A 26,609-nucleotide genomic window follows, 5' to 3' on the forward strand; every position below is an offset into this window, starting at 1 on the left:
GTCATTTTCTTACATGAGAAAATTACTTCTTCTTTTTGAAACATTAATGTTTCAAAAATATCAAAGTTGATCCACATCATATTACATGTAGGCTAGTTCATGAATGCGCATTTACAGCATCACTGAGAGCCAGACAGGAATCATAGAAAGCTGCATTACACATAACTAAACCCTCGTTCTGACTTTCTCTCTCTCTCTCTCTCGCTCTCCCTCTCTCTCTGTCTCTGACGCGGGGGGGCTTGCCCTCTAAATAAACTTTGGAGCTCATGGGGGGGGGAGGGTGGTGGTAGAGACAGAGAGACAGCAGGGCTGAAGTCATCAGCCGGCCGGCAGGAGGGGAGTGAATGGGTCTTGCACGCAAAGCAGAAAAGCGCTGAAACTGCGGAGATTTACTTTGGTTCAGTTGCCTGCAGCCGACAGCGAGCGAGAGGAGGTGTGTGTTTGACATCCAGAAGAACTACAACATTCTTCAACTGTTTTTATTACTAGTGTAAATCCAGTTGTTGCTTTTACTTTTGTGCTTATGATGCTGGGATGAAGCCGAGAGCCTGAGCGCGCCTGGCACCTAAATGTGTCCACACACCGGGACGCACGGCGCATCTCCCCTCAGAGAGACAGGGACGATTTGAAGAATTTGGAGTTCTGCACATGGATATGATATCTTAAACTTTTTGAGAGTCATGATTATTATAAATAATCATTTAGTTAATCTTTTCGACCTTAACTAATTATTGGTTTTGCTTTACTCCTGGATTAGAATTCTGGCGTGTTTGTTTCTTGTTTTATTGGAAGGCATGTTCTTTACCACAGCAAAGATAACGGATCCCTGACTCAGTCTGGCTTTCTCGGCACATATGAAGATACCGTCCAGGATGTTACAGTCTAAGCGGCCCAGGCATCTTTGGGCCGTACACTACCATCACCACATATCACCAGCACATAGCTGGGGGTCCTGCTGTTTCTAGGAATTACCTATCCTCCACACTCTGCCACTGTCAGTGGGAAGAAAACGGAAACTCATCCAATAAGTGACTTGGTAACATTAACATTGGCTTTACGAGTCTCATCTCTGGGCTACTATGCAATTACAACTGATCTCCTTTGTTTTGATCATCTTGCACTGCATGGATTACACTGGATGTCAGCAGCACAGCAGCTCCAGGCACCGGCAACATAAACGTGAGTACGGCAAAGTAAAGTAGGCAAGGTGCTGCCCTGCTGAGTTTATTCGTTTGTTTCATTAAGGAATGTATTAGGCTATTCTACTCAAAGATGTTTCAAGTCACAAAACAAACTCTATTCCACATATTGTGCTATTGAAGAAGCGAAACCAATATATATTTTTTAAATATCTCTCTGGAATTTTAAGTTTCTTATCAAAATAAATCGCAGTTATTTCTGTTGATAATTTATTCTCCATTATATAATAACAAAATCAAATGTTACATTTAAAGTCATTGTTGGCACATTACCACAGTGCTTGTGCCAGTTTACAATGTTATAATTGATTATTTAAGATATTCATATTAAACACATTTCCACACTCCCAACTCTACATTTCTGCATTATGACGTGTATGCCCTCCAATGTGATATCGCTGTTGTGGGAGTTATTCTTACATTGATGAAAATCCAGCCAATTAGCTCATTAATTTCCAGGTCCTTTCACGATACCTTCCGTAATTTCACGATTGTTAGTCGACTTTGACTTGTTACTGTTTGCTTGATAGCTTGATTAAATGAATGAATAGTGCCTGTCACCTGAAGCCTGTGGCCGCTTCTCTTTGCGCACAGTCTCCTGGTTCCCGTCGCTCTCTAGCGGCCAGAGCAGCGGACTTCAGGCCGGCAGGGAGCTGCATGACCGGGGCGTTAGACCTGATCACTGTTCAAATAGACACTGCCAACCTCCACATCCTTAGTGAAAAAACCTCGTTAAATGTATTGGAGGTGAGGGTTGTTATGATGTTCGATAACACTGTGTGAGATTTATGCCAGTCAGAAAATCCCAATTTGAAATCTTGTTCTAATGAATTTTTAATATCTGAGTCGGTGACAATTTGACAGTATGCTGAGGCTCTCTAGAAAGCAGAGATGTTCCATGCTGAAAACACTCTGAAGTCTAGTGGTATTTCATCTCCCATATATCTGCCCGAGGTCCAACATTATGTCTCATCCCTTGAGCTATTGCCAGCCATTTTCCATTACACAATGAAATAAGTCAAAATAAAGTATATTTTTCTATCTATAACGCACACGTTATCACTGAGGATCTCCAGATGTGCTCAGTGACTAAGTCTGTTAGACAAGAGCAGTGACAACTGGAATAGTCCATGTATCGCTTGCCAGCGTGCTGAAGACTGTCAGTGATCTACAATAATAGACATTGGAGTGATGTTGTTATACCTTCCAACTGGAGCTGAATCCTCCCTCTACATCCTTTTACATTTGATCATAGAGTTCAGATCTGTAGTCTAGACCAGTGAGTTGTAATTTCTTCTTTCATGACCACCAAAGTGGGAAAAAAAAAAAAAAAGAGGGAGTGTGGTGTTAACTGTGTGTTTATTGTGTTGTTTTAAATTGGTCCTGGGGTTACTTTTGCTCTTGGCAGATCTGTTCACTGTAGTTTTGGTCAGACATAAAGAACAATTTATTGTTCAACAGGTTGAAAAAGCCATTTTAGATTGTTGTTTAAACCGCAGCAAGATGACAAATAATGAAACCAGACACCAGTTTTATTAATAAAAGACAGGGGACCTTTCCTCTTGGAATTATTCTCACTTAAATGTGTGTTTTGCCAATGTAAGATTGAAATGTTGTAGAGTCTGCTGTATATCCTACAGTTTATACATCTCCCTTTTGAATGTTTATTTTCCCCTAAACAACATTAAAGAGCCTCTCAACACAGTGTGAGTGAGAGGGGGCAGGAGGGTCTACTGAAAGTACTCGAGCCCTCAGTTTCTTGAATAATGTCCTCAGACCAAATACAGTGTCAGCAGCATCATTTTGTGAAACTGACATTTTAAAAATTAGTATTAATTGGTTTTTGGACAAAATCAGATTGTGAAAATGTGTTTCATGGACTGAAAAAGGATTTTACTCAGTTTGTGAGAGGGCAGCATTAATTAATTTCAGTTTTGTCCAGTTCTACAGTAAGAAGGAATCTTCTGCTTCCCTAGCCTCACCCAGTAGCCATTCATTGAAAGATTTTACAAATAATACAAACTTCCTCAGAGGATGCAGATATCTTACACTTCCAGAGACATCAGGGAGGATGGAAGGATTAGTTGGTAAGGGGTGAATGAGTTCACACTTCAGAGGGAAAGAAGGGGGTAAGAGTGAGTTGGGAGTCAATGGCCATTGAGTCAACGGGCCAAAACTACCAAGCAGAGACTCAACCCGCGCACCCAGCTTCCTGTCTGTGATGATGCATCCAAAATATATAGTTTATGAGATTACTCCAGTGGGGGGTGAAAATGCACTGATTGGAAGCGAAATATGATTATAAAGTCAAGGAAGTCAAGTGTGCCACATGATGCACCTCTATAAAGAGGTACACATTCAAGGAAATTCATGTCAGGTCTATTTTGTTGCACAGTTCTATTTCCTCCATGAACCATCTGTGTTTGTGTGTGTGCAGGCATGTGAATGTGTTTATTCATATGTGACTTTGTTGGTATGTTGTGCAAGTCCATCTGAGGTTTTGTCGGTGTAAGTGTGAGGGCAAGGCCAAATTCCTGTCTTAAGACTTCTGTGAATAAGGGAAGGTTGGCAGGAACACATGTGGGCAAATGGACAGCAGTTGTAAAGATTGCCGAGATATTTCAAACAAAGTATCCATGATCTATGGTAAACTGGCAGCCAAACCCCCAATGTAGAGGAGAAGGGAGAGGGCCAGCTTAAAGGCAGTGGCAGGAGATGTCAAGGCTGGAGAGGAAAAACAATTATTTAGACGCTTCCAGGGGTTGCGTTTGATTTTCCTATCATGTGTTACTACTGCAACATTTCCCAATCAATGCCTTTCAGAATGGAGTACCAATGCAGCATGGGTATCCCATGTCTATCATGTCCTATAAACAAGTCGGTTCCAAAATGTTTGTCCCATAAAGAAAGGTTCAAAATGATCTTTCCCAGAGGCTAAAAACTCAAGAATGGTGTGTTCAACCCATTACCACAATCAAGTAGCTTACGGTTGTTTGTCAGCAGGTTTATGGTAGAACTGCTGGCCACATTTTCATAAGAAATGTTGGAAGAGTATAATATGTGCAAATTAAGAATCCATTACATTTTGGAGCAGATCCAAATCCCGTGTTGTACAAACACATTTTCTTTCACATTTATTTACACTATGAAATAAGGCAATCGGCCTCGGCCTCGGTCTGCGCTCTCAGTGTACACTATTATTTTCCTCATGAGAACAGTTATACGGAAACAGTAAAAAGCTAACAGCGTCCAACCTGAACTACCAAACATTGTGGAGCCTGATATGTATTTTGTGGTTTTAATTTTATACATCCCCACCCAACTGCCAAATCCCTCTTTGTTACTGTTTTTGTCCACTAAGTGCAATCAGATACTGAAAAGCGTGATATACAAGCTTTTCCAGGATACTGACTGTAAGAAATCAAAAATGGTACATGACAAATTGTCAACATGCAATTAAAATGATTTGAACATACAACCAGAGCTTTCATCCGTGGTTGAAAAATACTGGTAAGTTATCCCACAAATTAGTGTAGAGTGGGGGATACAAACCCTACTATGAAATATATCAACATGAACTAAACACTACAGTACTTGAGTACATAAACAGGGTTGTAAACGGTATAAATAGCTGTCATTTGCACTGTGCTGACACAGTATACAATAGGTAATTAGTCCATGTAATTATACCATGTATCCACGATAGTTTACTTTTTGTTTGACCTTTGTTCTCATTTTTGGGAAAAACATGACACAGCAACTTTGGGATTTTAAGAACAAATCACTGTTTCCTTGTTCGAAAAGATTTTCAGGAATAGCGCCTGAAATACAACATTAAAAAGCGTTTTTTTATTTTCTTACTTATTTGAATTCGGAACTGGTTTATGCCGGATAAGCCTACAGAATATTCCACACCCTGGATGAGTGAGATGAGTCATTAAATACTTTAAAGAAAATCAAGCACTAATGGTTCACGTTTTGGTATTGCATAATACTGGTTTAATAGAATAAAAAGTCAGAAAAAGCTGAATCTAGTCAAAATCAACAAGGTTGTTACTTTTACAATTTGGTGTTTTATTGTCTGGGGCCTTGAATGTTTTAGTGCCAAATGAATAACAGATGTACAGAGAGGCTACCTGAAGGTTACTGTTTCCATTCTTCACACCAAAAGAAAGATACACTATGAGCTTTGAACAAGAGGGAGGCTGGTATTCCAAACAAAGTGCCCAAGGTTCAAGGTTCTTGAACTGGGGCATTGTGGCTTATCAAATGTTGTGATATGCATATCTGACAAGCTCACCATCAGGGTAAATTCTAGTCTGAAATTCCCCCAAAGTAACCATGTGAAAGTCATACTTAAACATCCCCCTGCTCCTGTCAACAGAGATCTCTGGTGTGAGCTCGGGGTGCCAGCAGGGTGGCTGTCTGACCTGCTCTGACTACAATGGCTGCCTGTCCTGCAAGCCACGCTTCTTCATGCATTTGGAGAGGATTGGGATGAAGCAGATCGGCGTGTGCATGACTTCCTGTCCTCCGGGCTTTTACGGCACACGATCCCCAGAAAGAAACACCTGCACAAGTAAGCAAAGATCAGTGATCGTCTGTAGCAGAATACTAATGGAAATATTGCCATTGCATGTTCCCAAATTAAATGAACAAAGTTTGTAGGTGTGGTATAAGTAGATTTCAGTGTACAGTAAATGTCCTCTGAATGGAAAGAAATTATTCATGTATCATAACAAACACACACAGAAAAGTAGCTCAAGCTTGTCAGGAGTAAAATGTGGCCTCTTCAAAGCGTGTTTTACTTACATGTTACAAGAAGTGTATATTCGCCCTTTCCTTCTTCACAAGCATCAGTTTAACGTTATGCTTGTAAAATATGTCATTATGTATAAATAAAGTATGTACTTAAATAACTTGATACCTGCTAAGTATGTTTCCTTTCCAAGTGTTGCTTTGCTTAAAATCATGTACCCACCTTGTAAGATATCAATCTGACTGCAGTGGCCTATATTCCCGACTGTATTCCCAGTGAGACAAACACACACACACACTTACGACCTGTATATTTAACACACATGATAACTTGTAGAGTTTAAATAAACGCTGGTGGTGGGTCTGTGTTTCTCTGTTAGAGTGCAGGTCGGACTGTGAGTCCTGCTTCCACAAGACCTTCTGCACACACTGCCGAGCAGGATTCTACCTTCAACAGGGCAAGTGCCAGGAGAACTGCCCCGACGGGATGGTGCGGAACGAAGCACAGAGGGAGTGTGTTTACAGTGAGTGCATTTATCAGAGACAGGGATAAAATGCAGGGTTTTGTCTTTTATTTAATCTTACTTAGCTTGTGGTTATCCCACATTAGCCATGCAGAGTTTACCAAACAAATCTGACTTTGGAATGAAGACCACGTAAAAGATGTTATGCGTTATATTTGGCCGCTATGTTCACAGATGGATTACTGTGCTGTTGTGTTTGTAGGATGCCCTGCAGAGTGTGAGGTGTGTGTGAGCAGTGACACATGCACACGGTGCCGGCCCGGCCTGTACCAGCTCAGCGGGAGGTGCCACCATGTCTGTCCAGAGGACTACGAGCCCAATGACAAACTCATGGAGTGCACACCACAAGGTGAGTCCAGGTTCTGTGTGAGTGGATGGACTCACCTAAGATGCCATTTTATGTCCACTGAGAACCACTTCCTCATCCTCACTTCTTCATCTCCATTTCTTCCCCTGTCAGTGCACTGCGAGGTGGGTGAGTGGAGCGAGTGGAGCCCCTGCTCTCGCTCCGGGAGAACCTGTGGGTTCAAGCGGGGCCAAGAGACCCGCACACGGCAGGTCCTCCAGTACCCATCGCCCTTTGGCAATCCCTGCCCTGAGATCTCTGAGATCAACGAGTGCCTGCTCAAGAGGAGGAAATGCCCAGGTAAAGAAAACAGAATGTCCGAATCTGCAGTCAGATTCTCTTGGCACCATTGCTGTCTTTTTCTAAGTCCTTCTCCTTTACGTCTTTCCTTGACCTCATAACGTTTTCCGTGGAGGTCACCAGGGAAAAGTGGTTAGGAAAACGTACAGGATTTGTTTCTTTTTGTTACTATTCGACCACAGCCATTGTCTATTGTAGCTGCTGTTGAACCATCAACAGGGCAAGGGCAGGGCAGGGCTGCCAGTATTGTATTTGTGACACATGGCATGATTTCTATGAATTCCAGACCTTGCTGCTTCAGCTTGTACAATCAGAGCTGGTCGGTCTTCCGCTCAGGACTACGACTGTTTACTCAGAGGACTGCCATTGTGGTTAGAGTGAGGACAGTGGGGGGAACACACATGTGTGATGTTGCAATGGGTATGGTTTGTGTTTTCCCACGAGGCCTCTTTGGATTTTTAAACAGTCAATCCCCTTTCTCTGCTCCTAGTAAACAGGGAATAGCGTGATCGTTTCTAATGAAGAGGGTGAAAACTGCTTTCAGACGGGCTCTTTATAAACCCCGATTCTGTGGCGCATTTAAAACCACTTTGTGTTATGTGTGTGCTGTGTGTGTGGTTACTAGGCTGGATGGCGACCACGGCTGGTTGTTTTTTAGCCTGGGCTCTGCAGTGTTAAATGATAGATTGCAGCCATGCTCGGAGGCTGATATCCAGCCCCCTTGGGCCTCACACTTACAGAACAAACTGTGTGTGTGTGTGTGTGTGTGTGTGTGTGTGTGTGTGTGTGTGTGTGTGTGTGTGTGTGTGTGTGTGTGTGTGTGTGTGTGTGTGTGTGTGTGTGTGTGTGTGTGTGTGTGTGTGTGTGTGTGTGTGTGTGTGTGTGTGTGTGTGTGTGTGTGTGTGTGTGTGTGTGTGTGTGTGTGTGTGTGTGTGTGTGTGTGTGTGTGTGTGTGTGTGTGTGTGTGTGTGTGCGTGCGTGCGTGCGTGTTTCTGTGCATGTGTGTGTCTGTGTATGTGTGATGCAGCAGAAAAGCAGTTGACTCTGGAGCAGAAACAGCCAGCTCAACATCAACATCCTCCCCCTGGGAGGCACGCGGCGACCAGGGGATCAGTATTGGTTTATCCCCACAGCTGCCAATACACACACACACACCAACAAATGCACACGCATATCCAGATCCCTGTCTCTTTCAGACAAATGCACAAACACACACACACACACGCACACAGATACACACACATACCAGCTCTGTGTCACTAAAATAACTACACAGCCTTTGCACTTGGTGGTGATTTGTGAAGGGAGTCAACTGGGTAGACGTGATCTCTAACGCAGACTGCAAAATGTGCCCTCTGTCACCCCCTGCTATCCCTCTCTCTCACTTTCTTTCTGTATCTCTCTGCTGATCCATTCCCTCATCCTCGTCCCTTCCACACACACACACACACACACACACACACACACACACACACACACACACACACACACACACACACTCCCTACCACACCAAAGAAAACACAGACCCCCATATAAGCTCTCTGTTGGCGCTCCCAGTCAGCCAGGTCGGGGCCGGGACTTTAGTGTGGAGTCGACAGCTCTGTTGATCTAGCCTGAGCATGGGGAGAGGAGGGGGTACAGAGAGAAGGGAGGTTAATTGAAAGTAAGAATGAACGAAAGAAAGGAAGAAAGAGAGTCATGTGTCTTTCACATTATTATAAATATCAATGTTGCCTGTGCTTCTTATTACCCAGTTGCCCTTGCTCCAAGAGCATCCGCAGTGAATGAGAGCTAATTATCTGCTTTGGCGCGTCTTCTCCTCTGTGTTTACGTTCTGCACACGCTAGGGGGTCAGTGGTCCGACCTCAGAGAGCCCCCGGTAATCCTCCAGCAGCCCTTAAACACTGATACATCCTCCTCCTCCTTTTCTTTTGCTCCTCTTTTGCACTTTCTCCTTTTGCCGTATCCTTCCCCTCTATCCCGCCTCCTGCACTTACTCCTCCGAAGGTACATCTGATAAGTCTTTCCAAATATGTCTACCCCTAACTAATTGAATCAATGTTTCTTAAATGATGTTCAGTTTGACCTTGTGGGAAATACAACCGTTTTCTTTCTAATTGTTAGATGACAGAATACCACATGCATGCCTGTTAAATCTGTCCAATTTGAGACAGCTAGGGGAATAGTTTAGTTAAGCATAAAGACTTAAAGAAGGAGCAAAGAGCTAGCTTGTTGTTGATTATTAATCACATTGCAGATATCTCTTCAGAAAAGTTGTAAAACGTTTGGAAACATGCTGACATATTCAGGCTGAGATTCAGAGAAACTTGGCTCTGCTCCTCTGCTATCAGCGGCCAGAGATTACGAATGTTTACACACACATCCTCATCTGTGCCGCCGTCAATTTAACGCTGGCTAATTTGTGCTTCGATCGCCCTGCTGTTCCCATATCTCTGTGGCTGAATAGAGTGCGTGCCCTCTGCAAACCTTAGCCCCCTTTAACTCCCACACAAAGTCCTATTACACATACAGATATATACAGTGAGGCAAGCAAGCAAGTCAGTATTGGGGGGTCAGACACACACACTCACTGGCAAAAGCCCCCCTCCCACCCCCATGAGATCCTGGCGGCCATGCGGCCATGCGGCCATGCGGCCATGCGGCAGGCATTCCACTTGTGGGACAGCCCATAGCCTTTAATCCCAGCCTGGCTCCCGCCAAAAGCTCCCCGGACGACAGCACGCCTGCCACGGAGGATGTGCCACTCTAAAACACACAGTGCTCCTCCAACCGCACACACACGTGCACACACACACTTCCCCTTACCCTCAGTGCCCATCCGCTCTCTAATTTGATTTCCTACACTCACATTGTTCGTTTAATACTCTCACTGGATTGTTATTCATCTCTTCTACTGCTCTCTTTCTCTCTCCATGTCACACACACACACACACACACACACACACACACACACACACACACACACACACACACACACACACACACACACACACACACACAGCGTGCAGTGTCCCACCCAGTGAAGCCCCTCTCTGCGCTCTCAGTACAGTTTACTGACTCCTGTCCTTTGTTAATACATTACATTGCAACAGATATCCAGCAGTTACATTACAGCCAAATACAATTGAGCAGGTCCCACTTGAGGCTGTGTTTACACTGTGCAGCTTACTAGGGAGAAACGTGAAAAAGAGAACACATTTCTGTATACATTTGCCTTCCTTAACAAAACATTTTAGCAAAATGTTTTGCACTTGTAAAGATGAAAAATATTTCTCAACTGTGTACTGATAGCAGTAATTATATGTTGACCTATTGACCATAATAAAAGATTTGCACTGTCTTTTGTCTTGGTACAAATCCTAAAATCAGTGGAGCATGTAGAGTGTATACATGAGCCATTATTTGTGTTGTTTATTTTGGTCACTTTTATGAGCTTTTGCCAGACAACAAAATAGACAGTGTTCAAGGGTTAAAGGGTTGTTAATAGTAACAACTGAAACTACATTAAAGGAGTAGTTTGTCATTTTAGAAATATGTCTATTTATCATCTTCCTTTCAAGACTCACTTATTATATCTCTGTTTTTGTATTCAGAACACAAACAGAAACATAATAGCCACATTTGATGTTATTAGGGGACTTTTCTTTTCCAGGATGTTAGTGGAGATATTAGGAAGGTAGCAAAGAAACAGTTACAGCCATAACTGTGTGTAGGTCGACTGTTGTTTTGGACTGAACCATGCTTGGCTAAAATATGACAAACTAGAGACCATTGCAACGTTGTCTACCTTGCTCGGAACAACGGCCATTTTGTACTCAACCTTAATGTTGAACTCAATTACACAACTGTAAAGTTTCATGAGTATGAGGGATGTCAGCACTTCAAATTAATATCCCAAACACAATAATATTACTTGAAGAATCACATATTTAGTTTGGTACCACTTTGCAGTAGCAATGCATCTCCTCACACATCACACATCACACAGTTAACATAATGTACAGATGTGATGTCCTCCAATGCATGGCTACATTACCATAAGAGTAAGTGATAGGCTACAAAATGAATAAATAATTACATTTATTTGAGGATAAAACCTACTGGCCATGAGTATGTTGAATTTTCAAAAAACAAATCTATATGTGTGAAGTGCTTTTGCATTCTTACAGCATATTGTTCGGCCAAAAAAAAGCTTAATCCTTGTGATGTCCTCAATGCTCTCCTGAGCCTTTCTCTTTTATTACTTTAAAATGAAGGTGTTTCGCTGCTGGTACAGGTTCCAGGGTTTAGTTTACTAGGAGATGTCCGTGTTTTGTCCCCAAAGCCAACCTTTCAAACACTGTCAGTCAGACCTTATTCATTCAAACTTGGCTTTTGAAGAATGTACTAAATGTGTGTTAAAAATGTTTCAAAACCTCTAAAGGTGTCTCATTTTGAGACCATTACACACATGTCATTACACAGTTTACGGCCATCAGAAACTGTTCCAACTAACCAAACGCAGGTTGGGTTTGATAAACACTCTCCTAATCATCTCAACACTGGCATGGATTAGGTTTCTCCTCTGGCTCGACAAAAGCACAGGGGCTACAGTGTGACTAATCCACTGAACTTGTAAATAGTTGTAAATGGTGTCAGGACAGAGAAAACAATGAGAGCGAAGGGGACTTCCTGTGTTTATAGAGGACGGAGGGCGGCAGACCCCGTATGAGTCAATGCACCAGATTAATCCATCCGTCCATCCATCTAGCTTTAATTACTTTTTACTTATTCTCACTGCCTTGCAATTGAACTACGTTCACATTATGCAATTATCGCCTATCCTCTTTAGAGGTTAAAAACAGTGGGCAGGTAGAGAATGTGTGGGTCAGATACGCACCCTGGTCCACCCAGAGCCCGGCTTGATTAATGGACTGACAGTGAGGGAGAGGATGAGCGTATAGGGGCCAAACAGTAGAGAGACAGAGAGAGATCTCTTTCTCTCCCTCCCTTTATCTGTCTTTCTCTCTCTCCCTGTGTCTGTGCCTACTGCCGACTTCAGCAGTTTCACAATCCCCAACTGGCCGGCCAAACAGCCAAGCAGGCCGTGCTGCTCTGTTCCACTCACACATGAACAGCAGCAGTACAACAACAGGAAAGGGCCTCCTCTGCTTTTCACTTGCAGGTCCTGTCTCCAACCTCCCTGGGGCTGGATCTTGTTGTTATTATCATTAATAACTGTAGCTCGAGCAGAGATAAACCTTCAGCATTCCAAAACTCTCCGTTTTGTTTATGAGATGGTGTTGCAAGAGCAGATAAATTGGGGGGTTTATTTAAAGGTTTTCTATTTTGGACAAAGGGCTGCTCATCATAGGCAGGGGGCTGCTGTCTGTGGATAAAGACTGGCATCTAGTGGTGAAAACAGAGCACTGCAGTAACTAGTGTTGCACACTGATATTTGTTTGTAGTTCACTCTCACCTAAGTCTTGCTACTTTTTTATACATATATGGTGGTTTTCATAACTTACAGTCTGATGCAAGGATCAACTAAGTGTCTGAATCCCAGTTACTAGTGTTTGTCTGACAAAAATCAACAGCAGTAAACTAGGTTGAGCTTAAAGGTTAAAGCTTTGCTATTTTTAGCCACAGCATAATCCAAATGTTGTCAAAATAGAACTGGGGTTCAGACATTGAACCCCAGACACTGAATGTTACAAGACTGAATTTGCAAGTGGCAAATGTAAAACAACCGGTATTGTTTGACCCTAAACCTAACCCTATTTTACAAGGTTTTTTTCCAACATTCTTTATGAATTCATTTTTAGTAGGAAAAGATTCTGTAAAACATTAATGAACTGAATACTGATAAGGGAATCTGCTTTACTAACATTTTGGTTTTTTATGTTCTTTATCTCCCAGGTGAAAGGAGGAAGAATGAGCGAAAAGAACGGAGGAATCGCAACAACCGTAAAGATAAGGAGAACCCAGGGGGGCGACGGGAGAGAAAAATAGAAAGGGAGCGTGAGAGGGAGACAGGTGAACGTGAGGACTCTGATATCAGGAACAAAACGGAGCACAGGCGTCGACGAGGCCATGAAACAGACCCAGTTACGCCTGCAGTTGGACTCGTACAGTAGTGCGATGGACAGACAAAGTCTAGCGCCCTCCCAACCTCCTCCTGTCATCCTCCACTTCTAACTTCTCCAAAACTCCCCCATCCTCACCCACTGTTAACCCCCCTCGACCCCTCTCTGCAGGGGTGTTGCTGCTACCTGTATGATTTGAATATAATGTTTATGCACAAGCGGGATGGGGCACATTCAGCCACAAGGCTAGGGGCCACGATGGACTTTAAGAAGTCATTTTCACTACTCCTTCACTTCCACCACTGAGTGTCTCTGATGAAAGGTGCAGGAGACACTGCTGAGACGAAGTGAGAAATGTCTGTGACTGTGGAGGACTGGTGGACAGAAAGACAGACGGACAGAGAGACTAAGACGTTATACTATGTGCTTGTTGATATGGTTATTTAATGGGGCCCTGGTACAACATTGCGCGTCATGGTTTTTGAATGTAGATTTTGCAACATTATGTAGAGCAATTGTTTATTATTGTTGTTCCTGTTCTTTAGATCTCTTTACTTTATTTTATTTGGTGCAGAATTTGTAAAGAAAAAAATAAAAGTGTGTTTGCAATTGCCATCTTGTGACATCTTCATAATCACAACAAATGTCAGATGTAGGAGGTCCTGCATGCTGTGAACCAAAGTCAATAAATAAAAAATAAAAACATTAACATGTGTTCTGTATGTCTTGGACAAAAAGCTTGTTTTATCCAGATAAGTGATAAATCTTATCTACCATTGGTTTTTCTTTTTGTGTAAATCCAATATGTGCTCTCAGTAAAGCTCCTTGACTAGGAACCGAAAGCACCTGTATGTCAAATAAAACTATAATGGGTTTGTACCGATGTTCTTCCTTCTTGTGCAATCCACTTAAGCTCGCTTTAAACCCTCAGACTACATGCAAAGGGACTCCGTATGCAGCTATATTTAGCTCCTGCGGGTGAAAGCTTTAGCAGTAGTATAGTGTTACATACTGTCACACCTGAAGACTTGCTTTAGACAACGACATCTGCCAGAGGAAATATGTATAGAGCTAACAATAAATAAGGTGTTGTCCATTGCATTTTACACTTTACTGTTCTAGAATCTGTGTTGTTTCTTATGCACATATTGTGAATACGGCTTCATGCAGGACTTATAACCAATATAAAAATTCACAATAATGATTATTTTGCAGGGACTACAGGCCTGCTAATTTCTTAATACTACCATCATGTAGTTAATTTATATCAAGATACATATTTTCCATTTAAATGATTCTAGTGTTTAGTTGGTTTAAATTACTACCTTTTTATTAAGTAAATTAGTGCATTTGAACCCATATCTTAAGTATTGCAGCGCCTAGACTGAGTGTGTGTCATGAAAACTAAGCAAAACTAAGGTCGGCCTTTCAGTTGTACAATGTAAAGCCAAATACTATTGTTAAACAAAGACAAGGAATCATTTTTTAAAGCTAAGCTTAAACTTTATTTATGGAGTGAGTATTTTGTTCATCAGTAACATCCAGTAGCATCAACAGGTATGATGACAGTATTTCCTCCTTATTTCTTATGCAGAGAAATCCCCATTAATACAGGCTGTACATGAAAATACATGAATTTGTGTTACAATTTCACATTTGCTAAATATAGGTAATTCACGGACAATAATCATAGTGCAAGAAAGCCATGTTTAAGAAGGTAAGAGGAAATGATACATTGGACCTTGGTTAACACCAGGATTGCTGAATCAAGAAAATGCTACTGTCAAAACGAAAACAAAAAGGGGAAACACTGTGATTTTCAGTTTTACCCAGATGGCTTTAGGTAGGATGGAACAATCACGACTGCTGTTTTTTTCACAATATAATGCTCCCTGTTCACTTCATGTTAGCCACGAAATCCTCGCCCTTCTTGATAGAAGCCTTCAGCTCAGTCATGGCTTCAGCGACCAGCTGCTCCTCGAAGGCGGTCAGCTTGCCCAGTCCAAGGTTCTTCTCGATGCCGCTCTTCCCCAGAAGAAGAGGTGTGGAGAAGTACTTGCACTCTGTCTCCTCAGACCTGACATACCCACATTCTACCACACCCTCCTTTCCATTCATGGCGTCCAGGACGGAGAAGGTGAAGCGGGCTCCAGCATAAGCCATGGACAGGGTAGCAGAACCGGCTCCAGCCTTGGCCTTCACCACCTCAGTGCCAGCGTCCTGGATCCTGGCTGTCAGAGCAGCGAGCTGGTCAGCAGGGAACTCGACCTTTGGTGTGCACTGGGAAATGAGGGGAATGATGGTCTTCCCAGCATGACCTCCAATGACTGGTATGTTGACACGAGCTGGGTCAAGACCTTTGAGCTCTGCCACGAAGGCGTTGGCTCTGACAATGTCCAAGGTTGTGACACCAAACATTCTGTTGGGGTTGTAAACTCCATATTTCTTCATGACCTCTGATGCAATGGGGATGGTGGAGTTGACAGGGTTAGCAATAATGCAGATCATAGCCTCGGGGCAGTTGCGGGCACAGGCATCGGCCAAGGTGGCTACAATGGTGGCGTTGGTGTTGAAGAGATCATCACGGGTCATGCCGGGTTTTCTGGGCACACCGGCGGGGATTACCACGACGTCGCAGCCCTGAAGAGCAGCATCCAGCTGATCGGGGCCCATGTGGCCGGTCACATTGGCCCTTGTCTCGATGTGGCTGAGATCTGCAGCCACACCGGGGGTATGGGCAATATCAAACAGAGAGAGGTGGCTCACCAAGGGGCTGTTCTTCAGCAGCAGAGAGAGTGGCTGGCCTATGCCTCCGGACGCCCCCAGCACCGCAACCTTGGCGTTGTTCTGCGTAGAGGTAGAAAGGCTCCGAGCCAGGCTCACGGTAGGTCTCGCAGCACGGGCAAACATATTGTTTGTTAGTTCTCTGCTTACTTTGGTGGAAAATAAAAATACTTGGTGAGCCCTTCTTCTGTGTGACACCAACGTCCTCTAGCCACGAGTGAACAGGAAGCACAGCAAACTGTCATGCGTAGAATATAAGGGTCGTACCATTTTACGTCACAGTACGTCAGCACGTACTGTTACGTCGTGGTCTTTATCTCATCTCCTTTTTCGGAGGAAAACAAAGCCAGTTAACATTGGATGTCGGTAGATTAGCTTTAGAAAATTGTGTTGTTACCCGAATTGTAACCGCACACCAGACCAACACAGCAACATTTAACGGTATGTTTCCTGCGTAGTCGTTTTATTGTCTCTTCGTGAGGAAATGCTTACCCTTAATGTTTGTGCCGCCCTTCTAAAATAAGCTAGCACCGTCAGATGAACTCCGTCTATTTGCTGGAGTCACAGCTATCAGCCTAGCCAGCGATAGCTACAACAGGTCTTATTGTTATGGTAGCTTTGCTAGTCGAGAAAATCCCTCTGTACTGTTTGACTGAGTTTGGACTTTCATAACGGTGACAACGAACTGCTTACTTAATGTACCTAACGTAAGCATAACTAAATAAGTGTGGTTTTATACTGTCATCTGTTAGTGTGGATGTTAGATCGTTAGCTGTTGATTTTACTCGAGTATCGTAAACTGTCATGAACCAACTGCGTTAGCTCAAACTGCTAGCTGACACAATTCAGTTGTCACAGTTAACAGAGCAGCCCTTTGTTCAACAGACTTAAGTTAACCCCAACATTTCAGTGATAGCTGAGTGAATTAACGTAGTTATTTGTTGCTAATCCGTTTTAACATTAGGGTAGAATTGCAGTTGTTGGTCACAATGACGCTTACGTAAAGAAAAACTTGATATTATAATTGTTTTTATCTTCAGAACAGTTGAAAATCAAATATATTTTGACAAACTTCTCCTTTCCTTTAGGCAGTGGCAAACGTGAAGGTCCAACAGTTCTCCTAATGATACATCAGCGTTAAGGGTATTTCCAGTAAGTATCAAATACCAGCCTTGTTTTATATTACAGAAGGCATATAGACTTTGGTATCTTTGGATATTCATGATTCTAAATTGGACTTTATCTCGGGACTGTTTGCTTTTAAGTTAAAGTAAGATGCAATTCAATGTTAAATGTACATACAAGTGCTTATTGCCAGTAATGTATCTCTATAGAACGTGTTATCTTAAAACTACATTAATAATCATTTTGAAATTTTATTTTTTAAACCAATATAGGATAATAGGATAATCCTAACAGGCCCAATATAATATATTGTCCTCTTTCCTCAGTACTTCCTAAGGATGGCTAGTTGTGGGGAGGTAGACCACTCTGTTAGCTCGCTTCCATCCAGTAAGAAAGGCAGCAGCAGTGGTGGAGGAAGTGGGAACAGTGCTGAATCGTCATGCGCCGGCTCCAGCAACTCATCTCCAGCATTTTCGGTACCGGAGTGTGCCATCTGTCTGCAGAGCTGCGTCCACCCAGTCCAGCTACCATGCCATCACGTCTTCTGTTTCCTGTGTGTGAAGGGAGCATCCTGGCAGAGCAAACGCTGTGCCCTCTGCAGACAGGAGGTACCCGATGACTTCCTGGAAAGGCCAACACTTCTGTCTCCGGAGGAGCTGAAAGCATCAGCAGGAGGCCGGGCCGGGGCAGCAAGTGATCACGCCTGGTATTATGAAGGCCGTAATGGTTGGTGGCAGTATGACGAGCGAACCAGCCGCGAGCTGGAGGACGCTTTCTCTAAGGGCAAGAAAACAGCTGAAATGCTGATTGCTGGTTTTTTGTACGTAGCCGACTTGGAGAACATGGTGCAGTACAGACGCAATGAGCATGGTCGTAGACGCAAGATAAAGAGGGACGTTTTGGATATCCCCAAGAAGGGAGTGGCAGGCCTGCGTTTGGACGCTGAGGCTGTCGCTGGGGCTATAGGGGCAGCTGGTCGTGAACACTCTGCGGATGGGGCTGATACCACATTGGCTGGTACACAGCAGCAAGTCACGGGTATCCCCTCCACTGCTACAGCCAGACCCCCCACCTCCCTCGGTGGTCAGCCCGGCAGCAGCAGCAGCAGCAGCAGCCCCACCCTGGAGGATGCTCTCTCCCAGCTGCAAGTCAGCCCCAGGCCCACACCCTCCAATGAGCGGTCTGAGACAGGGGAAGGAGAGGAAGAAGATGAGGAAGAGGAGGCCTCGCCCTCCAGGTCCTCTGACCCTCTCACATCCGTGGACGAGTCTGGCTCTGGAGACTGGAGCGAGGAGGAAGAGGAGGAAGAGGGTGGGGGAGATGGAGAGCGGGTGGAGCCCTGGGAGGATCGGCCACGGAGACAAAGACTGAATCCAGAGAACAGAGCCCCTCCAGGCGCTGAGTCCGCCTCTCCCCCTTCTTCATCCAGTAGCAGTGGGAGGTCCAGAATGCCTGACGGCCAGTGTACAGTGACTGAAGTGTGAAGTCCGCCATGATACCATTACCACCAAATGGCCATGTTCCATTTCATTAATTTATTCCTCGCTGTATGCTGTCACGAATCAGATGTGGATAGATTGCTCAGTAAAAGAGAGATTAGGCCTAACATACTCCCATGTTTTTAGGTAAACAACCACATTTTAACAATCTAATTTGGTGCCTCTATTTGGCTCACAAGGCTCCGGATGTGTCTGTATGATTTGGCAGTCAATAAAAACCCAGCCAGTATAAATAATGTTGGGTTTAACGTTTTAGTACAGATACAAGAGGTACAGCTTGGTAATGAGTCAGATGCACACAGCATGTTGATAAGAGCCGGGACCTCATAACTGTCTTTATCCAGCACATGATGTGAGGTAACACACCAACGGTGGGTATCTTTTGGCCATTTGGTTGCAGGCAGATAGTGTTCATTTTAAAATCCAGAAAAGTGGAGGCTAAAACTTAAACCTGACTTGCCGATCCTAGATATTGTGTTGAAATGGATTATCCCAATACCCAGAAGGTTGCTGGGAATTCTTAGCCGGATCTGTGACATTCGAGGGTGAAAGCATAATGGGGTAGTTACTCTGGAAATGGAACTGTCTTTATCATTATCATGAACAGTCTCATTCTAATCAACTTCACTTTAACTCTCTCAGCTAACATAGCCCGCCCATGGGCTTCTTTAGCTCAAGTCATCTGACCACTCATGCAAATTATGAAATCCTTGATTACTTGTTCCCTACACAACTCCCTTACTTCAGATTTAACTGATCATCAATGCCTTTCCTTAACAATTCTGAAATGTAAACTAACTTTGGAAAGTATGTCATTGTGGAAGAAAATCTTGAGGTTGCTTTTCCAGATAAAAAAAAGAAAGGAAGAAGTACTTTACTGTTATGCATTTTGGGTATATAAATGTCATACTAAATGTGCTAATTCAGAAGCCCACAGGATTATCGGACTACCTGCTGATGGTTTTGCTTTGATTTGATAATTTGACATTTGCATAATAGCATATCCAATTTGTTTAAATAATTGGCATTTTAATGTGAAGTATCAGTGTTCTCCTTTTAAAGCTGTTGAGGCCTCTGCAGCCTCATTCATAGTCTTATTGTCCCGACTAAAGTATTCTCAACTGGTGTTTTTCTAAAGTTTTGTGATTAGTGCATGTTTGAAGAGAGAGTTATTTAAACACTACTGGTTGGCAAGATGATGAGAATTGTTTTTTGCGTTTGAGTAAATGTTTTTCATTTGTGTCTGTTTTGTTTGTGTTTCCTATGGTTGTAAATCTGTACGATGTCAGAGAGAACAACAACATGCTAATGCTATTAGCCATCCTGCAGAGATTTCAAGTTGTATGTTACTTTTATATTTCTTACATGCTTACATCATCAGCTCAGTCTTAGCCTTTTCATTCTGAAGAATAAAGTTTGTGTCCGTATCTTCGCTTGGCAACTTTTTTTGTTACATGATTTGTAATTTAAGAATAAATTGTGTAATTTCATCATCCTAAAATGATCAATCTTGGGCTCATGTCTCTGGTTATTAGTATACGTTCTGGTCATTTTATATTTAATATAGAATTGTATTGAGTGTTACATAAGTAGGACTATCATTGGGCTCATTGTGCACTAACATTTTACTTATTTTTCATCTCGAGTTTTTTCCAGAGTTAAAAGAGTATTATTTCTACTACATGCACAGCTGAGATATTTAATATGCATTAATCATATAACATAATATATAAAACCATACATTTAAAAGACAGACAGATAAAAAAAAACTGCAGAATGAGGTACAGTGACAGTGGTTTCCTTACTTAGCTATAAATAGAAGATCCCAACAGGTGTAAGAAGGAGAAAGATGCTGACACTGATGTCCACAAATGCAGCACAGCCTCTCCTCTCTGTGTCATTGAAGTTCATTGCTATTCTTTATATCATACAACTCGTGACTTTCCCCTCACTCACCTTGTAGGTGTTAGGTATTCAGACCACAGCAGCTATCAGCCTCAGCTGGGTGTCTGCCAGGAAACACGACCTCTGGGGGGGGGGAGGAGATAAAGGCTTGGCATCCTCCAGGCATCGTCCTGCTCTGACCTTTCACTGTACGGGCACATTTTTTTATGTGAAATGAACTAGAAATTGAAGACAGAAAAAGTATGCACATTTGAACGTTTTTTGCAGCCTTGTGCTCTAAAAAAGCCTAGTGTCTTCCCACGTGATTTTCAGTAGAATAGAAAGAATGAGAATGCTGGGATGAGCAAGGACACACTGACTGCAGAGGAAAGAGGAAAGCAGCATTACTCTCAGTCCTGCAGACAGATGCTGCCTCATGCTTGGTATACCCTGTCAGTATCTGCATGCTGCTGTCTTCCTGCCATGATCTAATCACCACCGTAATCACATTTCCAGGCGACCTGGAGTTCATGCGCTTGTCTAATGGGCACAGAAGTGATTTGGAAGATTGGGAACCATCTTTAAGGTCCTTGCTTTCATCCATACTGAAAATATAAAACCCATGGAATCATACAGCACTGTTTAATACATCTGTATACAGCATCATTATAAAGAGTATTACTGAAACCAAAACATAAGGTCACCTGACACTAGATTTGCCAAATATTTCATTGTAAAGAGAAAATATAACCCCTACGCAACAACAATGGAGTTTTTGTTTATGCTGTTAATTCAGTTTTTACACCTGGAAATACTACGATGTTTGCAATATTACCAACAAATATCAGTACTGTCAGGGAATAATATGCCCTGCATGTCTTCCTTCGCCCTCTGACGCAGATGCCCAGCCTTGAGCAGCCGTTATCTCCCTTAAGGAGGGGCTGCCCTAGCAAGTTGTTGTTGTTACCCGTTTATGACCGGGCAACTCTCGGTCAGAGATAGTTATTGTTGTGGGACACCTGGAACACATCCTTCTCGGGGTGTAGATGACCTCGAGCCATAAGCGACAACAAATGTGATTCAGTGTCCGCAGCTGTTTAGTCTATCTATTGAAGAATGTTGATTATTACACTCTGAACTAGTTCAAACCTGGAACTACAGGAGGATGCTTCAGAATTGATGGTGGCATCTCAACCGTGTGGTCGGATCGTGGCCCGTGACATGTCTCGTGAATTCTCCAGCCGAAGCTCCAAATAAACCATCAGTGTTTGCCATCAAAGCTCCAGCTCTCCTCGTGTCTCTCTGAGTCCTGTCTCCAATTGCTTCAGAAGTTTCCCCCACAAGTACCAGTACCAAATTACTCTTGTGATGAGTTGTTACAATGTCACATTAAGAGAAACAAATCAAATACATCACAACCATTAAAGTATGTGATAATGACGGATCTCTAACTATAAGTGTATGATGCAGTGATCTGATTTATTGAAATGATGAAGTTTCCCCCTTTATTCTGTGCCTCTACATTTCCAGAGTCCACATTTTATAACTAAGTCGTTTATTGAGGTCAGTCTGTTACAGTTCTCTTCCACACAATTCAGATGTGTAAAGAGCTTTCCACAAATGTCTCAGTTGAAGATCTTGGCTGATCTGAGCAGCTGACGGTCTCTCATCTGTGTTTGGACTTACTGGCCAGAGCCTGCATGTTAGCTGGGCCCCCCCACACCGTCCCAAATACGTCCTTCTCTGTCCTCAGAGCCTCAGACAGGGGGAGCTCTCTCCCTGACAGCACCACCTTCTTCACAGCCTGGATCACTGGGGCAGGACCCTTTGTGTAGACACTGAGCCAGTTCTCAGCCCGCTGCAGGGAGGTGCCCGCCCCCTCCCCCTGCAGGACCTCCTCTGCCAGTCCAATCTGCAAGGCCAGTTCTGGATCCACTTTGACAGCACCTCCCAGCAGCTTCAGTGCATTCTGGCTTCCCACAATGCGGACAAGTCGAGCGGCACCGCCCCAGCCGGGGACCAAGCCCATGTGTTTATGTACAAACTGGATCACACTGCCAGGTGCCATTAACCTATGAGAGAGATGACAGACACACGTTAGATTATTATCAGCGTTTAGATGAACGCTGATATAAATGTACGTATTCACCTGAAATCGCAGGCAGTGGTGAGTTCTGCACCCCCTCCCAGAGCTCTACCCTCCACCAGAGCAACAGAGATCATAGGCAGCCTGCACTGAGGACATTCTTCTGTCAATGTACTGAAGTGGACATTACATAACAGCTAAACTCCAACTCTTGTAAGCTCAGACTGGTTGCTGCTGATTTAGTCGGCATTGTCCTTTGCAAGACATTAGAAAAAGAGAGTCCTTACCTGAGTAGTCTTGTAAGAGTATTCTGCATAAACATACACATCTTCATCCCATCCTACAAGGAAGAAAAAAAAACATTCTGTAGTTTACATCCATGAGACATAAAGATAAAAGTACAGAGATACAGGCAAACATTGCAGCAATAAACAGACACAGCAAGTATTTGAACGAAAAACTCATTAAAAAAAAATCATATCTGAATCATTCAAATTCAATAGTATTGTCAACATTAACCCAAATGGCTCATTGTACAAAGATAAATGTGGGTTAATTGTACAGCTTATCAGTTATTTAATACTTGAATTGTCATGTATATATTTATTATATACAATATATATAAATTGTCTTGTATATAATGTGAAATATTAATCAAATATGTCACTTTGTCCGGGGTTGTCCGTTCAATCAATGGTTTGAAAAAAGGGTACTCGTAAGGCAAAATATTTAAAGTCACTGCTTTAAATCATGTTGTTGCTGGGATACCTGTGGGTTGGATAAGGCCCTCACAGCGTTGAGGTCTGATCCAGAGCAGAAGGTTCCTGAGGCACCCTGAACTATGAGGCCTTTACCGTCTGTCCAGCCCTCCAGCTGGCTCACCCTCTCCTCCAGATCCACCATCATACTGCCTGAAGAAAAGGTGACAATATTGAACTGGGATGATATGTCATTTGTTTATGATTGTGTGCAAATGAGTTTAATCCAAATCTGCACTAGTAAATGTGAGAGGAAGTGTTAATGCCCTGTCATGTTACCGGAGAAGGCGTTCATGCGGGAGGGGTAGTTGATGGTTAGCACAGCGAGGCCAGACTCCTGTGTGAGCAGCTCAATGGAGCCTCCAGGAAAGGCCTGCAGCTTCTCTCTGATCTCCTCCTGCTGGAAGCCATGGACGCTGGAGTACACACAGCCCCTGCTCTGTCTCTGTAGGAACCTTATAGGAACAACATTCGAAAAGTTGAATTATATCCTGTCAATTGCAGTTCATCTATATGTAGATCCATCACTTACACAGGAATAAAAAGAGAGCAAATGTTGTTCTTTACATGATCAGATGTGTGCTTGAAGCTAAATGATACATTCATTCAAATCAGACTGAACGTGCATGTGTAATTGCAGTATAAAAAAATGGTATGCAAAACTGCCTAACGGAAATCATACTTGTGGTGCTCGTGACTGATGAATACTTAAAATACACTCCCTCAGTGTACCGGTGTGTACATCAGCCTGAAGGGTCATGGTACAGAGCCATACAAACAAACGTGTAACCCTGAGAATGAAACAGCTCAGATTTGGACTCATTGTAATCAGGAATCAGAATTAAAGATGTATTACTTTTTTATAGATTGATATTTCACAAATCCAAGGGCCTGAGAAATGCATTTTGGTTATTAGACTTAATGTTTCTGAGCTTGGTAGATTTAATGTTCCTTTATTTTTGACACTGTTTACCATCACCTGCGTGGTAATAAACAATGCTGAAGAGACTCCCTTACCTGGCCCAGGCTCCACGGCTGCCCCGCAGGAGATGCTGCCTCACAGCACACAGAACCATCCTGAAGCAGAATGCAGATGGTACAACATATGGGTTTAAATATGTGGAGTCCTTTTGTCACAAGATATAGAAGCTTTGAAAAAAATTATACATTAAAAACTGACTGGCACTTAAATCAAATATAAAATGCCGTTTCCTACTGTTCAGTGTAGGAATTAAATGCTGCATTGATATAGAAGCATTTGAAAAGTAATAAGAATTCTTAACATGCTGAATACTATATATCCGAATCAAATAGAAGAAACACTGAAATTCAATAAAAATGTGTGTCCTCTCACTCCTCTGACTGCTGACACTATGAACTGTCTAACATCCAAACTAAACCATTTGTAACCAAAACTTTATTTGGGAACTACAAGGTGTAAGTATTAATTTCTAACTTAAATGTGTAGGCCACTAGCCTACTCATCCAACGAAAATCGGATACAACTAATACATTTCGTAAGATATATTTAACATGCCACCATAGTTTAATGATAACAAACCACTGAGAATCAAAAGACTCGAACACCAACCTTGCTTATTGACATTCGCCTGGTGTTACTCTGAAATTCGTCCCACCGGAAACTAGAGCTCTTCGGAAGAAACTAATTGAAACACACATGTAGTTCCTCAAAGTCCCCACAGGGGGGCGGAATAATACCAAGCAGCACTGTTGAGTCAGGTGTCATTTAAAAAACAAAATATCAACTCTTAGGCCATAAGGTGAACCCTGTTATCGTTTCATCCCGCTCCACAGAAGTGGAACTACACAATCTTTAGTTCATAAAAAAGAACGAGTCATGCTTATCCACCAAAAAAAAGTTCGTCGTTAAAATTCCTGTCAATTCTTCTAGGTACGTAATTATTGGCTGAACTAGTCCCTTCAAAGCGTAATAATATCTTGGTCAAAAGTAGTGCCACGGTCCGTCACGTGATCGTGCTACAACAATTGGGTAGCTGCATATACCGGTATCAACAAACAGATTTGGAAAAATGGCGACCGCCATGATTTCATCGAGTAGCGGGGACGAGGAAAACGCACCAGAAAGTCTCAAAAAGTCAAAATTATCAACACACAAACATTGTTACATGCATATTACGTCTGTGAAGCACGAAAAGGTTGATTATTTTACCAATATCACACTGCAGGGGGGTATACTGCGAAGCAGGATTTTCGCTTAGCCGGCTAAATTCAGGGAAAACTCCGGCTTTCCGGTCCTACGAAGCTGGTTCTCTTTTTAGCAAGCTAGATCTCCATGGTAATATATGCTAAGCAGCTAACCTGGTCGGGACCAGGTTAGGTTGCAGGCTAAGAGCTCAACTCAGTGAAAGCACCGCCTGCTGGCCAATCAGAGCTCAGTGTGTGGAGTTTAAAGCGATCAAGTCATATTACAGGAGAAAGGAAATACAGAAAAACTGCCGTCGCAGGAAAGACGGCCGGCAAAAATCACCGACTGTGTGAACGTGAACATTAATAGAATATCACCTCCCATCTTCAGAGCAATCTGACTATTATAACATTAGCGTTAAGAAAGCTTACTTAAATATCGGCCACAACATAAGTAACCGGATCAGAGTACATTAAGTACAGTCCGCGGCATATCACTTCATAATGTATCATATCTCTCCTTATCTGAGTCAGCTGAGCCGTATCTGGCCGTGTAACACTCACAGTGTCACATACTGTATGCAGAAGTATTATTTTAAGCAACACATAAGTTGACGAAACACTCGAGACAAATGTAATTGAAGTCAGATCGTGTTTTAGACGGGGCAGTGATATCATAAACCTGTTAATGTACGCATTCAAACACTTTTTCTTTTACCAGCTGTATTCACCTTGCAGGTGCAGCTATGTGGCTTTTATCCTGGATAAAGTGTTTAAGTCATGGATGTTTAAAGTTTAACTTCTTCATTTTTGACTAGTATTAAAGTTCACTTTTCATTCAGGAAGTATGACGCTGCGCTGTCAGTGCGCTTCTCCATGTTTGTGATTGGTCGAATGCTCCAAATACCACCCCTTTCATGTGAACGCGCACCTAACTAGATAGGACACGGCTGGCTTGAGCGATCCACTTGATAACCCGCGTCGTAGTACAGTTTAGCGAGAGCGCGTATGTTTTGGATTAAGCCAACCGGCTAACTCAAACATATCCAGGTTAGGTTGAACCAGGTTCGCAGTATAGGCCCCTGGTCTTCAA

General features: G+C 42.9%; 4 protein-coding genes across 5 annotated transcripts; 2 read left to right on the forward strand and 2 right to left on the reverse strand.

Moving 5' to 3' along the window:
* The first annotated feature begins 307 nt into the window (after nucleotides 1-307).
* On the forward strand, nucleotides 308-13,923 carry rspo3 (R-spondin 3). Its single transcript, XM_034102790.1, has 6 exons — nucleotides 308-1,179; nucleotides 5,584-5,778; nucleotides 6,338-6,481; nucleotides 6,684-6,830; nucleotides 6,942-7,127; nucleotides 13,048-13,923. The coding sequence occupies exons 1-6, from the start codon at nucleotides 1,080-1,082 to the stop codon at nucleotides 13,263-13,265; spliced, it is 990 nt and encodes a 329-aa protein (XP_033958681.1). The 5' UTR covers nucleotides 308-1,079; the 3' UTR covers nucleotides 13,266-13,923.
* A 772-nt stretch (nucleotides 13,924-14,695) lies between these two features.
* mdh2 (malate dehydrogenase 2, NAD (mitochondrial)) lies at nucleotides 14,696-16,219 on the reverse strand. Its single transcript, XM_034101866.2, has one exon. It carries the CDS (start codon nucleotides 16,122-16,124, stop codon nucleotides 15,111-15,113), a length of 1,014 nt encoding a protein of 337 aa, XP_033957757.1. The 5' UTR covers nucleotides 16,125-16,219; the 3' UTR covers nucleotides 14,696-15,110.
* A 95-nt stretch (nucleotides 16,220-16,314) lies between these two features.
* On the forward strand, nucleotides 16,315-20,130 carry LOC117460455 (E3 ubiquitin-protein ligase rnf146-like). The gene is made up of 3 exons (XM_034101865.1): nucleotides 16,315-16,439; nucleotides 17,087-17,150; nucleotides 17,450-20,130. Exon 3 carries the CDS (start codon nucleotides 17,462-17,464, stop codon nucleotides 18,605-18,607), a length of 1,146 nt encoding a protein of 381 aa, XP_033957756.1. The 5' UTR covers nucleotides 16,315-16,439; nucleotides 17,087-17,150; nucleotides 17,450-17,461; the 3' UTR covers nucleotides 18,608-20,130.
* Nucleotides 20,131-21,966: 1,836 nt separating this feature from the next.
* On the reverse strand, nucleotides 21,967-25,713 carry echdc1 (enoyl CoA hydratase domain containing 1). Of its 2 annotated transcripts, XM_034102641.2 has the most exons (8): nucleotides 25,542-25,713; nucleotides 24,942-25,013; nucleotides 24,368-24,427; nucleotides 23,630-23,805; nucleotides 23,361-23,503; nucleotides 22,880-22,932; nucleotides 22,656-22,736; nucleotides 21,967-22,578 (listed from the first exon to the last, which is right to left on the reverse strand). In XM_034102641.2, the coding sequence occupies exons 3-8, from the start codon at nucleotides 24,424-24,426 to the stop codon at nucleotides 22,173-22,175; spliced, it is 918 nt and encodes a 305-aa protein (XP_033958532.1). In that variant the 5' UTR covers nucleotide 24,427; nucleotides 24,942-25,013; nucleotides 25,542-25,713; the 3' UTR covers nucleotides 21,967-22,172. The 2 variants fall into 2 exon arrangements, with proteins under 2 accessions (XP_033958532.1, XP_071062242.1); XM_071206141.1 differs by lacking the exons at nucleotides 24,942-25,013; nucleotides 25,542-25,713 and adding an exon at nucleotides 24,912-24,929.
* Between the last annotated feature and the right edge of the window lie 896 nt (nucleotides 25,714-26,609).

This window comes from Pseudochaenichthys georgianus, chromosome 16, assembly GCF_902827115.2.
Source record: "Pseudochaenichthys georgianus chromosome 16, fPseGeo1.2, whole genome shotgun sequence".
Classification (NCBI taxonomy): Eukaryota; Metazoa; Chordata; class Actinopteri; order Perciformes; family Channichthyidae; genus Pseudochaenichthys; species Pseudochaenichthys georgianus.